We start from the raw sequence: 18781 nt of genomic DNA on the forward strand, positions 1-18781 counted from the left end.
CCCTCAAAGCCTCCTTGATAAAGTGCAACATCCCCACCGACACCTGGGAGTCCCTGGCCAAAGACCGCCCTAAGTGGAGGAAGTGCATCCGGGAGGGCGCTGAGCACCTCGACTCTCGTCGCCGAGAGCACGCAGAAACCAAGCGCAGGCAGCGGAAGGAGCGTGCGGCAAACCAGTCCCACCCACCCTTTCCCTCAACCACTGTCTGTCCCACCTGTGACAGGGACTGTGGCTCTTGTATTGGACTGTTCAGTCACCTAAGAACTCATTTTTAGAGTGGAAGCAAGTCTTCCTCGATTCCAAGGGACTGCCTATGATGATGATATATGTAAGCTCCGGGCGTGTGTCCTTGCTGCCCGCTCCGGAGAGCGGGAGGACACTGCAGATGTTGCGATCATGGCAGCTTTCGGACACGTCATTTTAAATGCCCACCCGCCAGGTTTCTGCTGAGCGAATAGGATTAAAATCGCCCCCCCCCCCATTTTGCTCATCCTATCATTGTATTTTCTTTCTTTCTTACTTACTTACTTCGGAGTGTGGTGGTGGAGGAATTGCTCCTTTATTTCCTGTTACTGCGTGCAGGAGGAGGGTGGCGATCAGCCAGTCAGGGATGGGACAGATCGGGTTTTTGCAGAGGCTCAGAAAAAAAAACCTGGCTGAGCGACCTACATGCAGAGCCCATCGCACTGCCTTAGTTAACCCCAAGGGGCCTTCACTGCGCTGTAGCGACATTGCATGTTAAATCGGCTGTGACAGGTAGAGCGAGGCCGGGAGATGACCCGCGAGGGGAACACGAAGCACAGTAGTTCCGTGCAGTGACAGCTCCGGTCGTTCAGTCCTCGCAATATTTCTTCATCGTCTGATTCGCGTGCTGAAGCTACTCAGTCTGTGTTGCTGGGGATCGGATCAACTCTTTGTTGATCACCATCACTGACATCAGCTGCTTCTTGCAGTTTTATTTCGTTAACTGAATTTAAATTCCCCAGCTGCCATGGTGTCAGCGTCAGCCGTGGCTCAGTGGGTAGCACACGCACGCACCTCTGAGTCAGAAGGTTGTGGGTTCAAGCCCCACTCCAGGGATCTGAACACACAAATCTAGGCTGACTCTCCCAGTGCAGCGCTGAGGGAGCACTGCACTGTCAGAAGTGCTGTCTTTCGGATGAGACGTTAAACCATCAACATAGCAAAAATAGATTATCGGTCATTATCAGTGTTGTTTGTGGGAGCCTGCTGTGTGCAAGTCGGCTGCCGCGTTTCCCACATTACAACAATGACTCCACTCAAAGTACTTCATTGGCTGTAAAGTGCTTTGAGACGTCAGGTGGTCATGAAAGGCACTATATCATTCCAAATCTTTCTTTCTTTGAAAATATATAGACTTCCGCAGTTTCTGCATTCATGAGAAACCAGAGTCTGACTTTCTAAACACAACATAGGGATACGTGGTTACGTTACTGGATGAGTAATCTAGAAGCCTGGAATAATAATCCGGAGACGTGAGTTCAAAACAAACCACGGCAGCTGGAGAATTTAAATTCAGTTAACAAAATAAAGTTGGAAGAAGAAGCTAGAGTCAGTAATGGTGACCATGTAAGTGCTAGATTGTCGTAAAATCCCATCTGGTTCACTAATGTCCTCTTGGTAAGGAAATCTGCTGCCGTTACCCGGTCTGGCCGATATGTGACCCACAGCAATGTCCTCCAAAATGGCCCAGCAAACCACTCAGTTGCACCAAACCGCTACAAAGTATATCAGCACCTTCACCACCTCCTTCTCGAGGGCAATTAGGGATGGGCAATAAATGCTGGCCTTGCCCCCTTGAGGGGGTTGACTTATGAGGATAGGCTGAGTAGGTTGGGCCTACACTCATTGGAGTTCAGAAGAATGAGAGGTGATCTTTTTGAAACTTATAAGATAATGAGGGGGCTCGACAAGGTGGATGCAGAGAGGATATTTCCACTCCTAGGGGAAACTAAAACTAGGGGACATAGTCTCAGAATAAGAGGCCACCTATTTAAAACTGAGATGGAGAAATTTCTTCTCTCAGAGGGTTGTAAATCTATGGCATTCTCTGCCCCGGAGAGCTGTGGAAGCTGGGTCATTGAATATATTTAAGGCGGAGATAGACAGATTTTTGAGCGATAAGGGAGTAAAGGGTTATGGGGAGCGGGCGGGGAAGTGGAGCTGAGTCCATGATCAGATCAGCCATGATCTTATTGAATGGTGGAGCAGGCTCGAGGGGCCAAATGGCCTACTCCTGCTCCTATTTCTTATGTTCTTATGTTCTTATCCCGTGAATGAATATAGAAAAAAAGGAAGATCCTAACATTCTCATTTTGTGAAGCTGATCAAGTCCCCATGTGTAACCAATTTGATTTTTAAAGAATGTTATTCTTGAGAAAATGTGCTGGATAATTAAATGTTTAGGCTGAGGTTTTCGTCATGCACTCCCCAGCAGCTTTCCATTCATTGTGATGGGCAGAAACTCACTGAGGTATTTCAGATGATCAAGAGGAGCTGATAGGGCAGAGAGAGGGGTGGGAGAGTCCAGAATAAGGGGGCGTAAGCTTAAAATTAGCGCTGGGCCGTTCAGGGATGATGTCAGGAAGAATTGTTGGGAATTCTGTCGGGGTATTATTCCACTGACACTGGCAATCCTCTGCGACTGTACACCAGTGGCCATTGTGTCAGAAAGTTGTGGGTTCAAGTCCCATTCCTGGGACTTGAATACAAAATGTAGGCTGACACTCCCACCACAGTACAGACGGAGCGCTGCACTGTCGGAGGTGCCACCATTCGGATGAGATATTAAACCAAGGCCCCGTCTGCGCTCTTGGGTGGAGGTAAAAGATCCCATGGCACTATTTTGAAGAAGAGCAGGGGGAATTATCTCCGGTGTCCTGGGGACAATATTTATCCCTCCATCAACATCACTAAAACAGATTATCTGGTCATTATCACATTGCTGTTTGAGGCAGCTTGCTCTGCACAAATTGGCTGCCGCATATCCCACATTACAACAATGACTACTCTTCAAAAAAGTACTTCATAGGCTTTGGGAAATCTGGTGGTCGTGAAAGGCGCTATATAAATGCAAGTCTTATCAACAGTCACCATGATAGGTGCAGTAATTGGATTTCCTGTTGTGATTGGCTGTGTGTGTCCACGTCTGGTGAAGTTCTGGTCAGATCATCATAACATTGCGTTTTTCTGTTACAATCGAGTGTGTTGACATGTGTCCCTCACTATTACAGGGAGTGCAGTCAGGCTGTTGCCGACAGCAGCCAGTAACGGGTGTGTCAAGCTTTTGGACAGGTTCCCCCCGTTCACACTCGATGAGTTTTATTTGCCCAGACTGGGCTGTGAAAGCCTCTCTACATTCAGCTCTCAAGCATTTCCTTGGGTAGGCTTTCTCCTCCAGACAAGGTTAGACAGCACACAGCTTACGCTACAAGTAGATATGATTTGGGTTCATCGTAGAAATTTACGGCACAGAAGGAGGCCATTTTGGCCCATCGTGCCTGCGCCGGCCGACAAAGAGCTATCGGCCTAATCTCACTTTCCAGCTCTTGGTCCGTAGCCTAATAGGTTACGGCACTTCAAGTGCACATTTGGACACTTGGGTTTCTGCCTCTATCAACCTTTCAGGCAGTGAGTTCTGGGTGAAGAAATTGCCCCTCAAATCCCCTCCAAACCTCCTACCAATTACTTTAAAGTTATGCCCCCTGGTTGTTGACCCCTCTGCTAAAGGAAACAGGTTCTTCCTATCCACTCTATCTAGGCCCCTCATAATTTTATACACCTCTGGCTGAGGAGAGATCTTATATATTTTTTATAAGGTCTCCCCTCGGCCTCCTCTGTTCCAAAGGAAACAACCCCAGCCTATCCAATCTTTCCTCATAGCTAAAATTCTCCAGTCCTGGCAAATCCAACCTGCGTAAATCTCTCCTGCACCCTCTCTAGTGCAATCACACCTTTCCCGTAATGTGGTGACCAGAACTGCACGCAGTACTCCAGCTGTGGCCTAACTAGTGTTTTATACAGTTCAAGCATAACTTCCGCGCTCTTGTGTTCTATGCCTCGGCTAATAAAGGCAAGGATTGACTATCATTCTCAGCACAGTGAGCTCACAGCTATACTGTTGCACGGAGATACCACAGGAAGGGCACACAAAATTGGCTGCTTTCTCACGTGTAGTAACAGCGGGAAATGCTGTAGTTGTGCCAAAGCCTGGGAGCAAGTATATCCTGCTGCCAGTGCGGCATGGAGTACTTGTGGGGACACCAAGGAAAGAGAAGCAATAAGGTATAATTTTTTTTTAAAGAAAGACCCGCATCTTTCACAACCTCAGGGCGTCCGAAAACGCTTTACAGCCAATGTGGTACTTCTATGGACAGTAGAAGCATGTGTGTGCACTAGGACCGTGCAGCAGAGCTGGTCTCCAGGCGTCTTGGTTAACCCTTGCCACTGGATAAAGGCCGAGCTCTGTCAAGCCCGTGTGGTGGCTGGTGTGCAACGGCCACCCCACATTAAAAGAATCCACGCACAGGCATCTTACACCCTACAGGATGTAGTTCGGGACCGAGAATGTCAGGTATACCTCATTGAAACATCTGTGAACGCATCCCTTTTTGCTGTGGAAGCAGGTCATCCTCGATACAAGGGACTGCCTACGCCTACTATACTAAGTCACTGCTGTAATGTGGGAAACGCGGCAGCCAATTTGCACACAGCAAGCTCCCACAAACAGCAATGAAATAAATGACAAGATCATTTTTTTTTAGGTGCTGGTTGAGGGATAAATATTGGCCAGGACACCAGGGATAACTACCCTACTCTTCTTCAAAATAGTGTCACGGGATCTTTTACGTCCACCTGAGAGAGCAGATGGGGCCTGGGTTTAACGTCTCATCCGAAAGACGGCACCTCCGACAGTGCAGCACTCCCTCAGCACTGCACTGAAAATGCCAGCTTAGATTATGCGCTCAGGTTTCTTGAGTGGGGCTTGAACCGTACAAAACAGAGGCGAGAGTGGGTCAGGGAGTGTCTTATCGTGAGGCATAAGGTATCACGGTTATGGGACAGGGTAGGTGCACCAGTTGGACTTTTCATGTCTGGCATTTGGATCTGGTGTTCAGCAATGGCTTCTATTACAATCACAGACCCAGGAAGATGGGAAACCTTACAACATATTTCAGTGAAATTTTACCAGTGGCTTCAACATTGGACATCAAAAAAAGACTTGCATTTATATAGCGTCTTCCACGACCACTGGATATCTCAAAGCGCTTTTCAGTCAATATAGTACTTTTTGGAGTGTGGTCACTGTTGTAATGTGGGAAACGCAGCAGCCAACTTGTGCACAGCAAGCTCCCACACTCAGCAATGTGATAATGACCCAGATAATCTGTTTTTTTGTTATGTTGATTGAGGGATAAATATTGGCACAGGGCACCAGAGATAACGCCCCTGCTCTTCTTCGAAATAGTGCCATAGGAACTTTTACGTCCACCTGAGAGAGCAGACGGGGCTTGGGTTTAACATCTCATTCGAAAGACAGCACCTCAGACAGTGCAGCACTCCCTCAGCACTACACTGGGAGTGTCAGCCTAGATTTACGTGCTCAAGTCCCTGGAATGGAACTTGAACCCACAACCTTCTAACTCAAGAGGTGAGAGTGTTGCCCACTGAGCCACAGCTGACACAGTAAAAAGCTGTTTAACCTTGTGAGCGATAGGTCGAGCGTTCCTTTGCTGTATTTATTTCTCAGTAAGGCCCCGGAATGTCCACATCACTACTCACATTAACCTGCTAATCCTAGTTTAAAGGGATTCGAGCCTCCCCTCAGAGCAGCAAATCTTTGTTCACATGAATTACATGACAGTAAATCCCCTTTGACTGGGACTTGTCGATTTAATATCTGCGGCTCGTCTGCATCGTTCTTGTTTCTCTCCAATTTTCTCTCCTTAAAATGATCATCATCATAGGCAGTCCCTCGAAATCGAGGAAAAGTGAGTTCTCAAGTGGCTGTACAGTCCAATATGGGAATTACAGTCTCTGTCACAGGTGGGACAGACAGTGGTTGAAGGAAAGGGTGGGTGGGACTGGTTTGCCGCGCGCTCCTTCCGCTGCCTGCGCTTGATTTCTGCACGCTCTTGGCGACGAGACTCGAGGTGCTCAGTGCCCTCCCGGATGCTCTTCCTCCACTTTGGGCGGTCTTGGGCCAGGGACTCCCAGAGGTCGGTGGGGTTATTGCATTTTATTAAGGAGGCTGTGAGGGTGTCCTTGAAACATTTCCTCTGCCCACCTGGGGCTCGCTTGCCGTGTAGGAGTTCCGAGTAGAACACTTGCTTTGGGAGTCTTGTGTCGGGCATGCGGACAATGTGGCCCGCCCTCTCGCTCAGGCCAACATCCCCAGCATCGAAACACTGACCACATTTAGAGCGGTACAGCACAGAAGGTGGCTATTCGGCCCATCATGCCCGTGCCGGCTCTTTGAAAGAACTATCCAAGTTTAGAGGGCATTGATGTGGTGCATCCAGTTCTAGTCACCACATTACAGGAAAGATGTGATCACACCAGAGAGGGTACAGAGGAGATTTACGAGGGTGTTGCCTGGACTGGAGAATTTTAGCTATGAGAAAGATTGGATAGGCTGGGGTTGTTTTCTTTGGAACAGAGGAGGCTGAGGGGAGACCTTATTGAGGTGTATAAAATTATGATGGGCCTAGATATAGTGGATAGGAAGGACCTATTTCCCTTAGCAGAGCGGTCAACAGCCAGGGGGCACAGATTTAAAGTAATTGCTAAAAGCATTAGAGGAGATTTGAAGAGAACCTTTTTTACCCAGTGTGTGGTGGGGGTCTGGAACTCACTGCCTGAAAGGGTGGTAGAGGCAGAAACCCTAATCACATTTAAAAAGTACTTGGATGTGCACTTGAAGTGTGGTAACCTACAGGGCTACGGACCAAGAGCTGGAAAGTGGGATTAGGCTGGATAACTCTTTGTCGGCCGGCACAGACACGATGGGCCAAAATGGCCTCCTTCCGTGCTGTAAATTTCTATGATTCTATGGGGTGGGACTAGACTCACATATAGGCCAAACCAAGTAAGGATTTCAACAAGTTTCCTCCCCTGAAGGACATTAGTGAATGAGTTGGAGTTTTAGTAACAATCTGACAGCTTCATGGCCACTTTCCTCTGGTGCCAGCTTTTTATGTCTAGATTTTATTTCAACTGAATTCAATTTCTCAACAGCCGTGGTAAGATTTGAACTCCCGCCTCTGGATATTTGGTCCAGGCCTCTGAATTGCTAATCACTACATCACCGTACCCGCTCCATACAGACCAGGAGCTCTCCGCTTCGAAAGCTGGTCTGGAGTGAGATAACTGATCATGGAGAAGGTGGTAGTGAGGTGTTACAATTGGTCTCAACACCTCTGGGATGGGAAATCAGCCAAGTTTCCTCCTCCTCCTGAACATTGACTCTTGCTGAAAATGCCTTGTGTAGCTATTGGGTGAGGAGAAGATTGTGTGCTACTGAGATAACCCTCAACTTGTCCCATTACCATCTCCTTTCGCTTTGCACCAACATCCTTTTTGTCATTTAATCTCTCCTGCCTTCCACCCGATCACAGACCTTCTCCCTTTTGTTCTTTCCTCTCCTCCCCTCCACCCTTTCCTGCCCATACAATCTGTTTCATCACTAACTTTTTCCAGTTCTGATGAAAGGTCATTGACCTGAAACATTAACTCTGTTCTTCTCTCCACAGATGTGCCCTGACCTGATGAGCGATTCCCAGCAAGGCGGACGTAAAAAGATTCCGTGGCACTATTTGAAAGAAGAGCAGGGGAATTCGACAATATTTATCCCTCTAATCAACATAATTCAGGGACTCCAGCACAAAAATCGAGGCTGACACTCCAGTGCAGTGCGGAGGGAGTGCTGCACTATCGGAGGTGCCTTCTTGAGGGGGTTGACTTATGAGGAAAGGTTGAGTAGGTTGGGCCTCTACTCATTGGTATTCAGAAGAATGAGAGGTGATCTTATAGAAACGTATAAGATTATGAGGGGGCTTGACAAGGTGGATGCAGAGAGGAGGTTTCCACTGGTGGGGGAGACTAGAACTAGAGGACATAATCTTAGAATAAGGGGCCGCCCATTTAGAATGGAGATGAGGAGAAATTTCTTCTCTCAGAAGGTTGTAAATCTGTGGAATTCGCTGCCTCAGAGAGCTGTGGAAGCTGAGACATTAAATACATTTAAGACAGAAATAGACAGTTTCTTAAACGATAAGGGGATAAGGAGTTATAGGGAACAGGCAGGGAAGTGGAGCTGAGTCCATGATCAGATCAGCCATGATCTTACTGAATGACGGAGCAGGCTCAAGGGGCCTTATGGCCTACTCCTGCTCCTATTTCTTATGTTCTTTTGGATGAAATGTTAAACCAAGGCCCCGTCTGCTCTCTCAGATGGATGTAAAAGATCCCATGGCACTATTTTCGAAGAAGAGTAGGGGAGTTATTTCCAGTGTCCTGGCCAATATTTATCCCTCAATCAACGTAACAAAAAACAGATTATCTGGTCATTATCACATTGCTGCTTGTGGGTGCAAAATTGGCTGCCGCGTTTCCCACATTACAAGTCACTACACTCCAAAAGTACTTCATTGGCTGTAAAGCGTTTTGGGACATCCTGAGGTTGTGAAAGACGGGTTAGGCCTTCAAAGAAATACCGTGCATACCACTTCAAGGTACAGCTAGTGCAGGAGGGCGACGGCTGTGAAGTGGGCGACTGGATTGGACGTCACCATAACCCAGAACAGTGATTGGAGCGCGGGCAGGTACAGCAGACGAGGCGGGGTCGGGGGCGAAGGAGCGGCGAGACATCGTGGAGCGACGTGATTGGGGCCCAGGAGAGGCGAGGGCCCTGGGGCAGCACGGGCCAGCCCGCACTGCGATGTGTGCACGCACTAGGTCCATGCAGCAGAGCTGGTCTCCAGTCGTCTTGGTTAATCCTTGCCACTCGACCAAGACCTAGCTCTGTCAAGCTCGTGTGCAACGGCCACCCCATGTTAAAAAAATCCACGCACAGGCACCTTACACTCTTCAACATGTAGTTCGCGACCTGGAATATTAGGTTCTTCATTGAAACACCTGTGAATTCATCCCTTTTTGGTGTGGAAGCAAGTCATCCTCGATTCGAGGGACCACCTATGATGATGATAAATGCAAGTCTTTTCTCTAAAAGCAGGAAGAGGACTATACAAGTGGAACAGAAATAGATTAGACGTACAGGTCTGATAACAAGTATCCATGGGAAACATTAAGCGGACTTTCCTCTCGAGACTCAGTCAGACTCGCTGAGTATTTCCAGCACGCTCAGCTTTTTATTTCATCCATTAGGCATTATTACAACTCAAATCCTCTGCCCACCCAGCTCTAAAGGAGAGTTCCCGGTCTTGCAAGTGAATTAAGTAAATGAAAAGGTACTAAAGCAAAAAAAGATCTGTCAATAATCCATATCTAGCAATGAGTTGCTAGACTGTAATTCAATCAAACTGTTGTGATGAGGCTATAAGTTATGTGAGTTAGGCTTGAACCCTTCCTGTACATCAGCAGAACGTGGACATCGATTTTCCTGATTTAAATGCACTGTCAGCGGTCTGTTATTCTTTATAACGTACAGTGCGGAGCATAGCATAACTGTCAGCTGTGGATCAGTGGGTAGCATCGCCCAAGTCTGAAGGTTGTGGGTTCGAGTCCCACTCCAGGAACTTGAGCTCATAAATCTAGGCTGACACTCCCAGTGCAGTGCTGAGTGTCTTTCGGATGAGACATTAAACCGAGGCCCCGTCTGCCCATAAAACGGTGGACATAAAAGATCCCACGGCACTATTTCGAAGAAGAGCAAGGGGAGTCATCCCCAGTGTCCTGGCAAATATTTATCCCTCAATCAACATCACAAAAACAGATGATCTGCTCATTATCACTTTGCTGTTTGTGGGAGCTTGCTGTGCGTAAGGTGGCTGCCGCGTTTCCCACATTACAACAGTGACTGCATTCCAAAAGTGCTTCTTTGGCTGTAAAGCGTTTTGAGACGTCCGGAAGTTGTGAAAGCCGCGATATAAATGCAAGTCTTTTCTTTTTCACAACAAAATAGTTTTATTTAAAAAGCGTTAAGTCATCAACGCATGAAATAAGGTAAAGAGATGGGAAGTGTGTAAAGGCGAGAGGTGTGATCTGGATATGTGTCGTAAGGCAAGGAGAGGGTACAGTTGATGGGTGTAACACTTGCATGTTTTACAAGGGTAGCCGAGAGAATAAGGGTGATCGGAGCAAGACTTGGCGAGTCAGTAACAGGGGCCCATCGGTTTAACAGAGATGCACGACAAATAAGAGGTGTTTCCATAGAACCATAGACATTTGCAGCATAGAAAAAGGCCATTTGGGCCATCGTGTCTGTGCCGCCTGAAAAAGAGCTACCCAGCCTAATCCCACTTTCCAGCTCTAGGTCCGTAGTCCTGCAGGTTACGACACTTCAGGTGCACGTCCAAGTACTTTTTAAATGTGATGAGGGTTTCTGCCTCTACCACTCTTTCAGGCAGTGAGTTCCAGACCCCCACCACCCTCTGGGTGAAAAAAAATTCTCCTCAACTCCCCTCTAAACCTCCTACTACTTACTTTAAATCTATGCCTCCTGGTTAGTGACCCCTCCGCTCAGGGAAATAGGTCCTTCTCTATCCACTCTATCTAGGCTCCTCATAATTTTACACATCTCAATTAGATCTCCCCTCAGCCTCTTCTGTTCCAAAGAAAACAACCCCAGCCTATCCAATCTTTCCTTGCAGCTAAAATTCTCCAATCCTGGCAACATCCTCGTAAATCTCCTCTGTACCCTCTCCAGTGCAATCCCATCTTTCGATAGAGTAGATAGGGAGAAACTGTTTCCACTGACAGAAGGGTCAGTAACTTCGCTTCAAAAAGTAGACTGCAAAGCATTTGAAAGGCGCTACAGAAACGCAAGTTCTTTCTTTCTAACTGTGTAGTCATCAAAACAAGAGAGAAAGCAGCTTATAGAAGTTAATGGGCTCAGCCCATTCAGTGAGTGGCCTCACTCCCCAATAGTCAATTCTTCCAGGAGAAGACAAGGTCATCAGGGAGCAACAGATTTAAGTAAAAATAGACCCTTAATTCCAGTTATTTAACACCATGTCCGGCAGCTAATTCTCTGATTATAGCCTTCTGTAATTCAGGTGATCCGATTATTCTGTCATAATGACGTCAACATAGCTTCCTCAATATCAATCCTGCACACTGTAGCCCCTGCATTCCAATATAGATTCCCCTTCTCTCTAAAAGTGTGAGTGCACACCTCCATTCCTGCTCTATCTCAATAATTCCTTATCAGGTGCTTGGTAGTGTTTGCCATCCAGTTTCTCTACCCCACAACCTCCGCCATAGAGTGTGGGCAGGATTGCCATTCACAGTCAAAGTGTGTCTTTGCGCAACACTTGAGCACATAAGTCTGGGCTGACACGCCAGTGCAGTACCAAAGGCGTGCTGCACTGCCAGAGGTGCATCTTTTAGATGTTAAACCAAGGCCCTGTCTGCCCCCTCAGATGAATGGAAAAGATCCCGCGGCAGTATTCGAAGAAGAGCAGGAGGCAGATGGAGGGAAGGGCCGAGAACCAGAGGACACCGGCTTAAAGTGATTGGCATAAGAGCCAAAGGCGACATGAGGAACAACTTTTTTTACGCAGCGAGTGGTTAGGATCTGGAATGCACTGCCTGAAAGGCTGCTGAAGGCAGATTCAATCATGGCTTTCAAAAGGGAGTTTGATAAGTATTTGAAGGAAAAATAAGTCGCAGGGCTACGGGAAAAGGGCGGGGGAGTGGGACTGGCTGAGGTGCTCTTGCAGAGAGCCGGCACGGGCTCGACGGGCCAAACGGCCTCCTTCTGTGCTGTAACCATTCTATGATTCTATGGGTGTTCGCCCCGGTATCCTGGCCAATGCTTATCCTTCAACCAACAGCTAAAACATCCCAGATTATCTGGTTATTTATTTCCTTGCTGCGCACAAATTGGTCGTCGTGTTTCCTACATTACAACAGTGACTATATTTCAAAAGTACTTCATTGGTTGTAAAGCACTTGGGACATCCTGAGGTTATGAAAAGGCGCTATAGAAATGCAAGTTTTTCTTTCCTTTACACACATCTCCCACTAGATGAATGCATCTATAACAATTCTGCTGGTGGTGTGGTATGATATTACGCCGTACCGACGAGTAAGGATCCAGACTCGATCCCTTATCTACACAGAGTTAGCTGATCTCAACTGGGGTGGGAACAGCAATACAATTTGCCTCAGGTGTGTGTGTGTGTGTGTGTGTGTGTGTGTGTGTGTGGTGTATGTGTGTGTGGTGTAGTGTGTGGTGTATGATTTGTGGGATGTGTGGGATGTATGTGTGTGTATTGAAGGAGTACAGAATTGGGCTCCACTGTGACTGCACCCCACGGGCGAACCGTCCACTGATACTAACTTGGGTTTTGGGGTGAGATACTGGAGACTGGTCAGTGCCCATGGGCAATTCCCCAGCATGAAGGGCGACGGAAATCTTCGGAAAGAAAATGTTAAAACTGTAAAACTCTTGCATCCACAACTTTGATTCTTGGACTGACCGTTGTGTATATGGGGCACTATGCCTCGCGAGCTTGAAACTAATTCAGTCAACAGGTGCATCCTACAAGACTTTGCCACACTCTCCACTTGACTGTGTTTGGACTGACAATAGAAGTTTGCTTTAAACTAGTAGGAATTCGAATGCCCAAAAAGCAATTAACAGCCGAAGATCGACTGAGGTGTTGCAGGTTTGCTGATGGCAATTGGTTGATGTCGGGCACACATGCGGAACTTTAAAGCAGCTTGGGATGTGAGCGGGCATCAGTCAGCACAATGTAACGCAGCCGCTACGGGACCCGACCGCTGCAGAGAAAGGCGGTAAGCTGCCCTGTAATCTAGTCAAAACATGATCTACACTGGTGCACTCAGCACTTTGCGAGATTGAGTTATGGGTCCATTTGTACTTTATAAATCTGGCCTTGTGAAAAACAGTGAAGTGTGGGAAAATAGGTAAATTGTTTCACCATCGTCCATGAGGAACACAGCGGGGAAAAATTTGGTACCGCTGGGCAGGCCACATTGTCCGCATGCCAGACATGAGACTCCCAAAGCAAGCGCTCTACTCGGAGCTGCTACACGGCAAGCGAGCCCCAGGTGGGCAGAGGAAACGCTTCAAGGACACCCTCAAAGCCTCCCTGATAAAATGCAACATCCCCACCTGGGAGTCCCTGGCCAAAAAACGTCCTAAGTGGAGGCACTGCATCCTGGAGGGCGCTGAGCACCTCGAGTTTCGTCCCGAGAGCATGCAGAAATCAAGCGCAGGCAGCGGAAGCAGCGTGCGGCAAACCAGACTCCCCACTCACCTTTTCCTTCAACGACTATCTGTCCCACCTGTGACAGAGATTGTGGTTCCTGTATTGGACTGTTCAGTTACCTAAGAACTCATTTTTAGAGTGGAAGCAAGTCTTCCTCGATTCCGAGGGACTTCCTATGATTTGGTACCGCCAGCACAGAAGTCGCGCCCCTCAAGAAATTGGGGTTACCGCCCCCGAAAGGAAGTGGAGCACTAATCAAGCGCTCCGCTTTCTTTCTTGGTAGGGATCGGGGCGGACGCTTCGGGAGTGGGGCGCACGTTATGCACTGGGCCGCGTAGCGCTGCCACGTGGGAATTAAAGGGGTGGGCCCCACCTGCACACACTGCGGCACAAAAAGGGGCCTACCTGGACCACCGGGGAGCAGGGGCGCCGTGCCAACAGCCCGGCACTCAAACATAGTGCCAGGCTGACCAATCGCTGCACGGACCCCGCGTTCAAAGCGCCGACGGGGCTCACAAAAAAATCGTGAAATTTTATTTTTTAAAAACAGCAGCACACCTCCCCTTTAAGTATCACCCCACGAGCGGTCGGCCGCCCGGTACACGTCCCCTGAAGATGCCGCTGTCATCGCCCGCCGGGGGTGGGTGGGGGGGTGTGGAGGGCGATACCCAATTTAGGGTCCGGGGCGCTGCGCTTCGCCAGTGGAGCGGGGCGCTACCGGTTACCGCCGCCGCTAAACGCCCGCCGAATTTAGCGGGAGTTGTTCGCGGCGCCGCGCCCAGGCAAAGTCATTAGCGCCAACGGGAGGCGCAAATGACCCGAATTTCTGGGCCCCGTTATCAGAAAGCACTTGGAATAATTGGAGTACAAATTAAACCTGGACAGGCGGGATTAAGTCTCCTGTCGCTATGAGTTTTCGGGACTTAGAACTGAATTGGGACAACTTCCAGTGGATGGAATTCGATGGCAAGTAGGATATCCACTAACTGGGCGTTTTCAATCAATCAGAAGGACAAACCCCTGATCCCTCTCACCCATTGGGAGGAGGCGGCATTTGGCCAGAGATCATTCCGTTCACTTTGTTCTTCCACGGGAAATTCTACCTGGCTTGGCAAGTCCCCTTTAACATAACAAATTCACACTGTTGTTGGGCTTTCTGATTCATCCCTTGGCCACCATTTAGAAGTACGTGCATTGCTTTCACGAGGTCAACTGGCACAATGTTGGGAACGGCTTGTCGTGAACTCAGGGTATTTGGAGACATGAGTAGTGTGGAGGCCTCGGTGAACTCAATCCAACCCATGTTTTGTGAGTGCTATTGGAGCATTGGAACGTTAAACTCTAGGAGGACACAGTATGAAAGGGCCATCAGGAAGCTACATGTACAATTCTATCAAATTGGCACATTTGGCAACAGCAAGCAGATGCTTAAGGTTTTGAAGAAAGACTTGCATTTCTATCATGCCTTTCACGACCCCAGGACGTCCCAATGCGCTTTACAGCCATGAAATAAATTTGAGGTATGGTTGTAATGTAGGAAACACAGCAGCCAATTTGTGCCCACCAGCAGCAATGTGACTATGACCGGATAATCTGTTTTGGTGATTTGGTTGAGGGATAAATATTGGCTAGGACACTGGGGAGAACTCCCTTGCTCTTTATCGAATAGTGCCATGGGATCTTTTCAGTCCACCTGAGAGAGCAGATGGGGCATCGGTTTAAGATGTTATCCGAACAATCCTCTCTTTGATTCACTGACTGGGTTGCTAGAACAATAAGGTTCCCTTCAGCAAATGAAGTTAAAGCAAATGCAGGTGTAGATGTCATTTGAAGGAAATAATCCAATAGTTGCTGAATCCTTGGACATAAAGCCAGTTCCGGGCAGAAGGGTTTAACTCTCCATGTCCTCATTGCTCATAGCATTAAGATTAATGTCTTGGAGAAGTAATCAACAGTGATAATGCTCCAGCCAGACAGTGAAGGCAGATGGCTTCCTGGAGTTAATAACAAGCACTGCGTGCTCCTCTGCTATTTGAGAAGACCAGTTTCAAACACGCTTCTCACACACAGCTAGTGCTTATCATTGACTGCATCCTTCAGGCACGGTCAAATGCGATACCACTCAGCAACTCGTCTGCCAATTGAATGGGGACCAGACTACAATTAAAATCGCAGCTTCTACAGAAAATTGTGAAATTTGAACTGCTCAGGAGTGCCAAAGAAATGTATTCAAAGGAATTTAAAATCTTGCAAATCAAGCAGTATGAGGGCTATTGTGACCGTAGTTTTTCTCCAAATGGCTACGTTTAATTCTTCCTGAAACAGCACATTCCTGTGTTTGATATTTAGGGGGAAGGGTCTCCTGTACTTTGCGAACAATGATGGACAGGTAAAGACCATCTGGTCCATTGAGCCAGTCCCACACAATTGCAATACCTTGTGTATCACAACATGTACACTCCACCCCACCCCATACCATGTGATCTCCCGGGAGAGGCAAAGAAACAGATTAAAAACCTCAGGCCAATTTGGGAAAGAAAAAATCTTGGGAAATCTCTGACCCATCTAGACGACCATAGGAACATAGGAATGAGGAACAGGAGTAGGCCATCTAGCCCCTCGAGCCTGCTCCGCCATTCAATAAGATCATGGCTGATCTGGTCGTGGACTCAGCTCCACTTACCCGCCCGCTCCCCATAACCCTTAATTCCCTTATTGCTTAAAAATATATCTATCTTTGACTTGAAAACATTCAATGAGCTAGCCTCAACTGCTTCCCTGGGCAGAGAATTCCACAGATTCACAACCCTCTGGGAGAAGAAATTCTTTCTCAATTCGGTTTTAAATTAGCTCCTCCGTATTTTGAGGCTGTGCCCCCTAGTTTTAGTCTCCCCCACCAATGGAAACAACCTCTCTGCCTCTATCTTGTCTATCCCTTTCATGATTTTAAATGTTTCTATAAGATCAACCCTCATCCTTCTGAACTCCAAGGAGTAAAGACCCAGTCTACTCAATCTATCATCATAAGGTAACCCCCTCATTTCTCGAATCAGCCTAGTGAATCGTCTCTGTACCCCTTCCAAAGCTAGTATATCCTTCCTTAAGTAAGGTGACCAAAACTGCACGCAGTACTCCAGGTGCGGCCTTACCAATATCTTATACAGTTGCAGCAACACCTCCCTGCTTTTGTACTCCATCCCTTTCGCAATGAAGGCCAACATTCCATTTGCCTTCCTGATTACCTGCTGCACCTGCAAACTAACCTTTTGGGATTCATGCACAAGGACCCCCAGGTCCCTCTGCACCACAGCATGTTGTAATTTCTCCCCATTCAAATAATATTCCCTTTTACTGTTTTTTTTCCCAAGGTGGATGACCTCACACTTTCCGACATTATATTCCATCTGCCAAACCTTAGCCCATTTGCTTAACCTATCCAAATCTCCTTGTAGCCTCTCTGAGTCCTCTACACAACCCGCTTTCCCACTAATCTTAGTGTCATCTGCAAATTTTGTTGCACTACACTCTGTCCCCTATTCTAGGTCATCTATGTATATTGTAAACAATTGTGGTCCCAGCACTGATCCCTGTGGCACACCACTAACCACTGATTTCCAACCGGAAAAGGACCCATTTATCCCGACTCTCTGCTTTCTGTTCGCCAGCCAATTCTCTATCCATGCTAATACATTTCCTCTGACTCCGGGTACCTTTATCTTCTGCAGTAACCTTTTGTGTGGCACCTTATCGAATGCCTTTTGGAAATCTAAATACACCACATCCATCGGTACACCTCTATCCACCATGCTCGTTATATCATCAAAGAATTCCAGTAAGTTAGTTAAACATGATTTCCCTTTCATGAATCCATGCTGCGTCTGCTTGATTGCACTATTCCTATCCAGATGTCCCGCTATTTCTTCCTTAATGATAGTTTCAAGCATTTTCCCCACTACAGATGTTAAACTAACCGGCCTATAGTTACCTGCCTTTTGCCTGCCTCCTTTTTTAAACAGAGGTGTTACATTAGCTGCTCTCCAATCCGCTGGTACCTCCCCAGAGTCCAGAGAATTTTGGTAGATTATAACAAATGCATCTGCTATAACTTCCACCATCTCTTTTAATACCCTGGGATGCATTTCATCAGGACCAGGGGACTTGTCTACCTTCAATCCCATTAGCCTGTCCAGCACTACCTCCCTAGTGATAGTGATCATTTCAAGGACCTCCCTTCCCACATTCCTATGACCAGCAATTTTTGGCATGGTTTTTGTGTCTTCCACTGTGAAGAGGGAAGCAAAATAATTGTTTAAGGTCTCAGCCATTTCCACATTTCCCATTATTAAATCCCCCTTTTCATCTTCTAAGGGACCAACATTTACTTTAGTCACTCTTTTCCGTTTTATATATCTGTAAAAGCTTTTACTATCTGTTTTTATGTTTTGCGCAAGTTTACCTTCGTAATCTATCTTCCCTTTCTTTATTGCTTTTTTAGTCATTCTTTGCTGTTGCTTAAAATCTTCCCAATCTTCTAGTTTCCCACTAATCTTGGCCACCTTATACGCATTGGTCTTTGATTTGATACTTTCCTTTATTTCCTTGGTTATCCAAGGCTGGTTATCTCTTCTCTTGCCGCCCTTTTTCACTGGAATATATTTTTGTTGCGCATTTTGAAAGAGCTCCTTAAAAGTCCTCCACTGTTCCTCAATTGTGCCACCATTTAGTCCTTGTTTCCAGTCTACTTTAGCCAACTCTGCCCTCATCCCACTGTAGTCCCCTTTGTTTAAGCATAGTACGCTCGTTTCTGACACAACTTCCTCATCCTCAATCTGTATTACAAATTCAACCATATTGTGATTACTCATTCCGAGAGGATCTTTTACGAGGAGATTGTTTATTTTTCCTGTCTCATTGCACAGGACCAGATCCAAAATGGCTTGCTCCCTTGTAGGCTCTGTTACATACTGTTCTAAGAAACAATCCCGTATGCATTCTATGAATTCCTCCTCCAGGCTACCCCCTGCGATTTGATTTGACCAATCGATATGTAGGTTAAAATCCCCCATAACTACTGCCGTTCCTTTTTCACATGCCTCCATTATTCCCTTGATTATTGCCCGCCCCAACATGAAGTTATTATTTGGTGGCCTATAAACTACGCCGACCAGTGACTTTTTCCCCTTACTATCTCTAATCTCCACCCACAATGATTCAACATTTTGTTCATTGGAGCCAATATCATCCCTCACAACTGCCCTGATATCATCCCTTATTAACAGAGCTACCCCACCTCCCTTCCCTTCCTGTCTATCTTTCCGAATCGTCAGATACCCCTGTACGTT

General features: G+C 47.1%; 2 protein-coding genes across 2 annotated transcripts in view; one reads left to right on the forward strand and one right to left on the reverse strand.

Moving 5' to 3' along the window:
• Positions 1 to 7988, forward strand: part of rnaseh2a (ribonuclease H2, subunit A) — an 85125-nt gene extending 77137 nt beyond the window's left edge. The window contains exon 8 of the mRNA XM_070867292.1: positions 7773 to 7988. Within this exon, the coding sequence (XP_070723393.1) occupies position 7773 (1 nt within the window). The 3' untranslated portion in view covers positions 7774 to 7988. The remainder of the gene's footprint in view (positions 1 to 7772) is intronic.
• rtbdn (retbindin) overlaps positions 1 to 18781 on the reverse strand; it is a 63161-nt gene that overhangs the window by 32693 nt on the left and 11687 nt on the right. The window lies entirely within an intron of this gene.

The sequence above is a fragment of the Pristiophorus japonicus genome, chromosome 24 (genome assembly GCF_044704955.1).
Source record: "Pristiophorus japonicus isolate sPriJap1 chromosome 24, sPriJap1.hap1, whole genome shotgun sequence".
In the NCBI taxonomy this organism is placed as follows: domain Eukaryota; kingdom Metazoa; phylum Chordata; class Chondrichthyes; family Pristiophoridae; genus Pristiophorus; species Pristiophorus japonicus.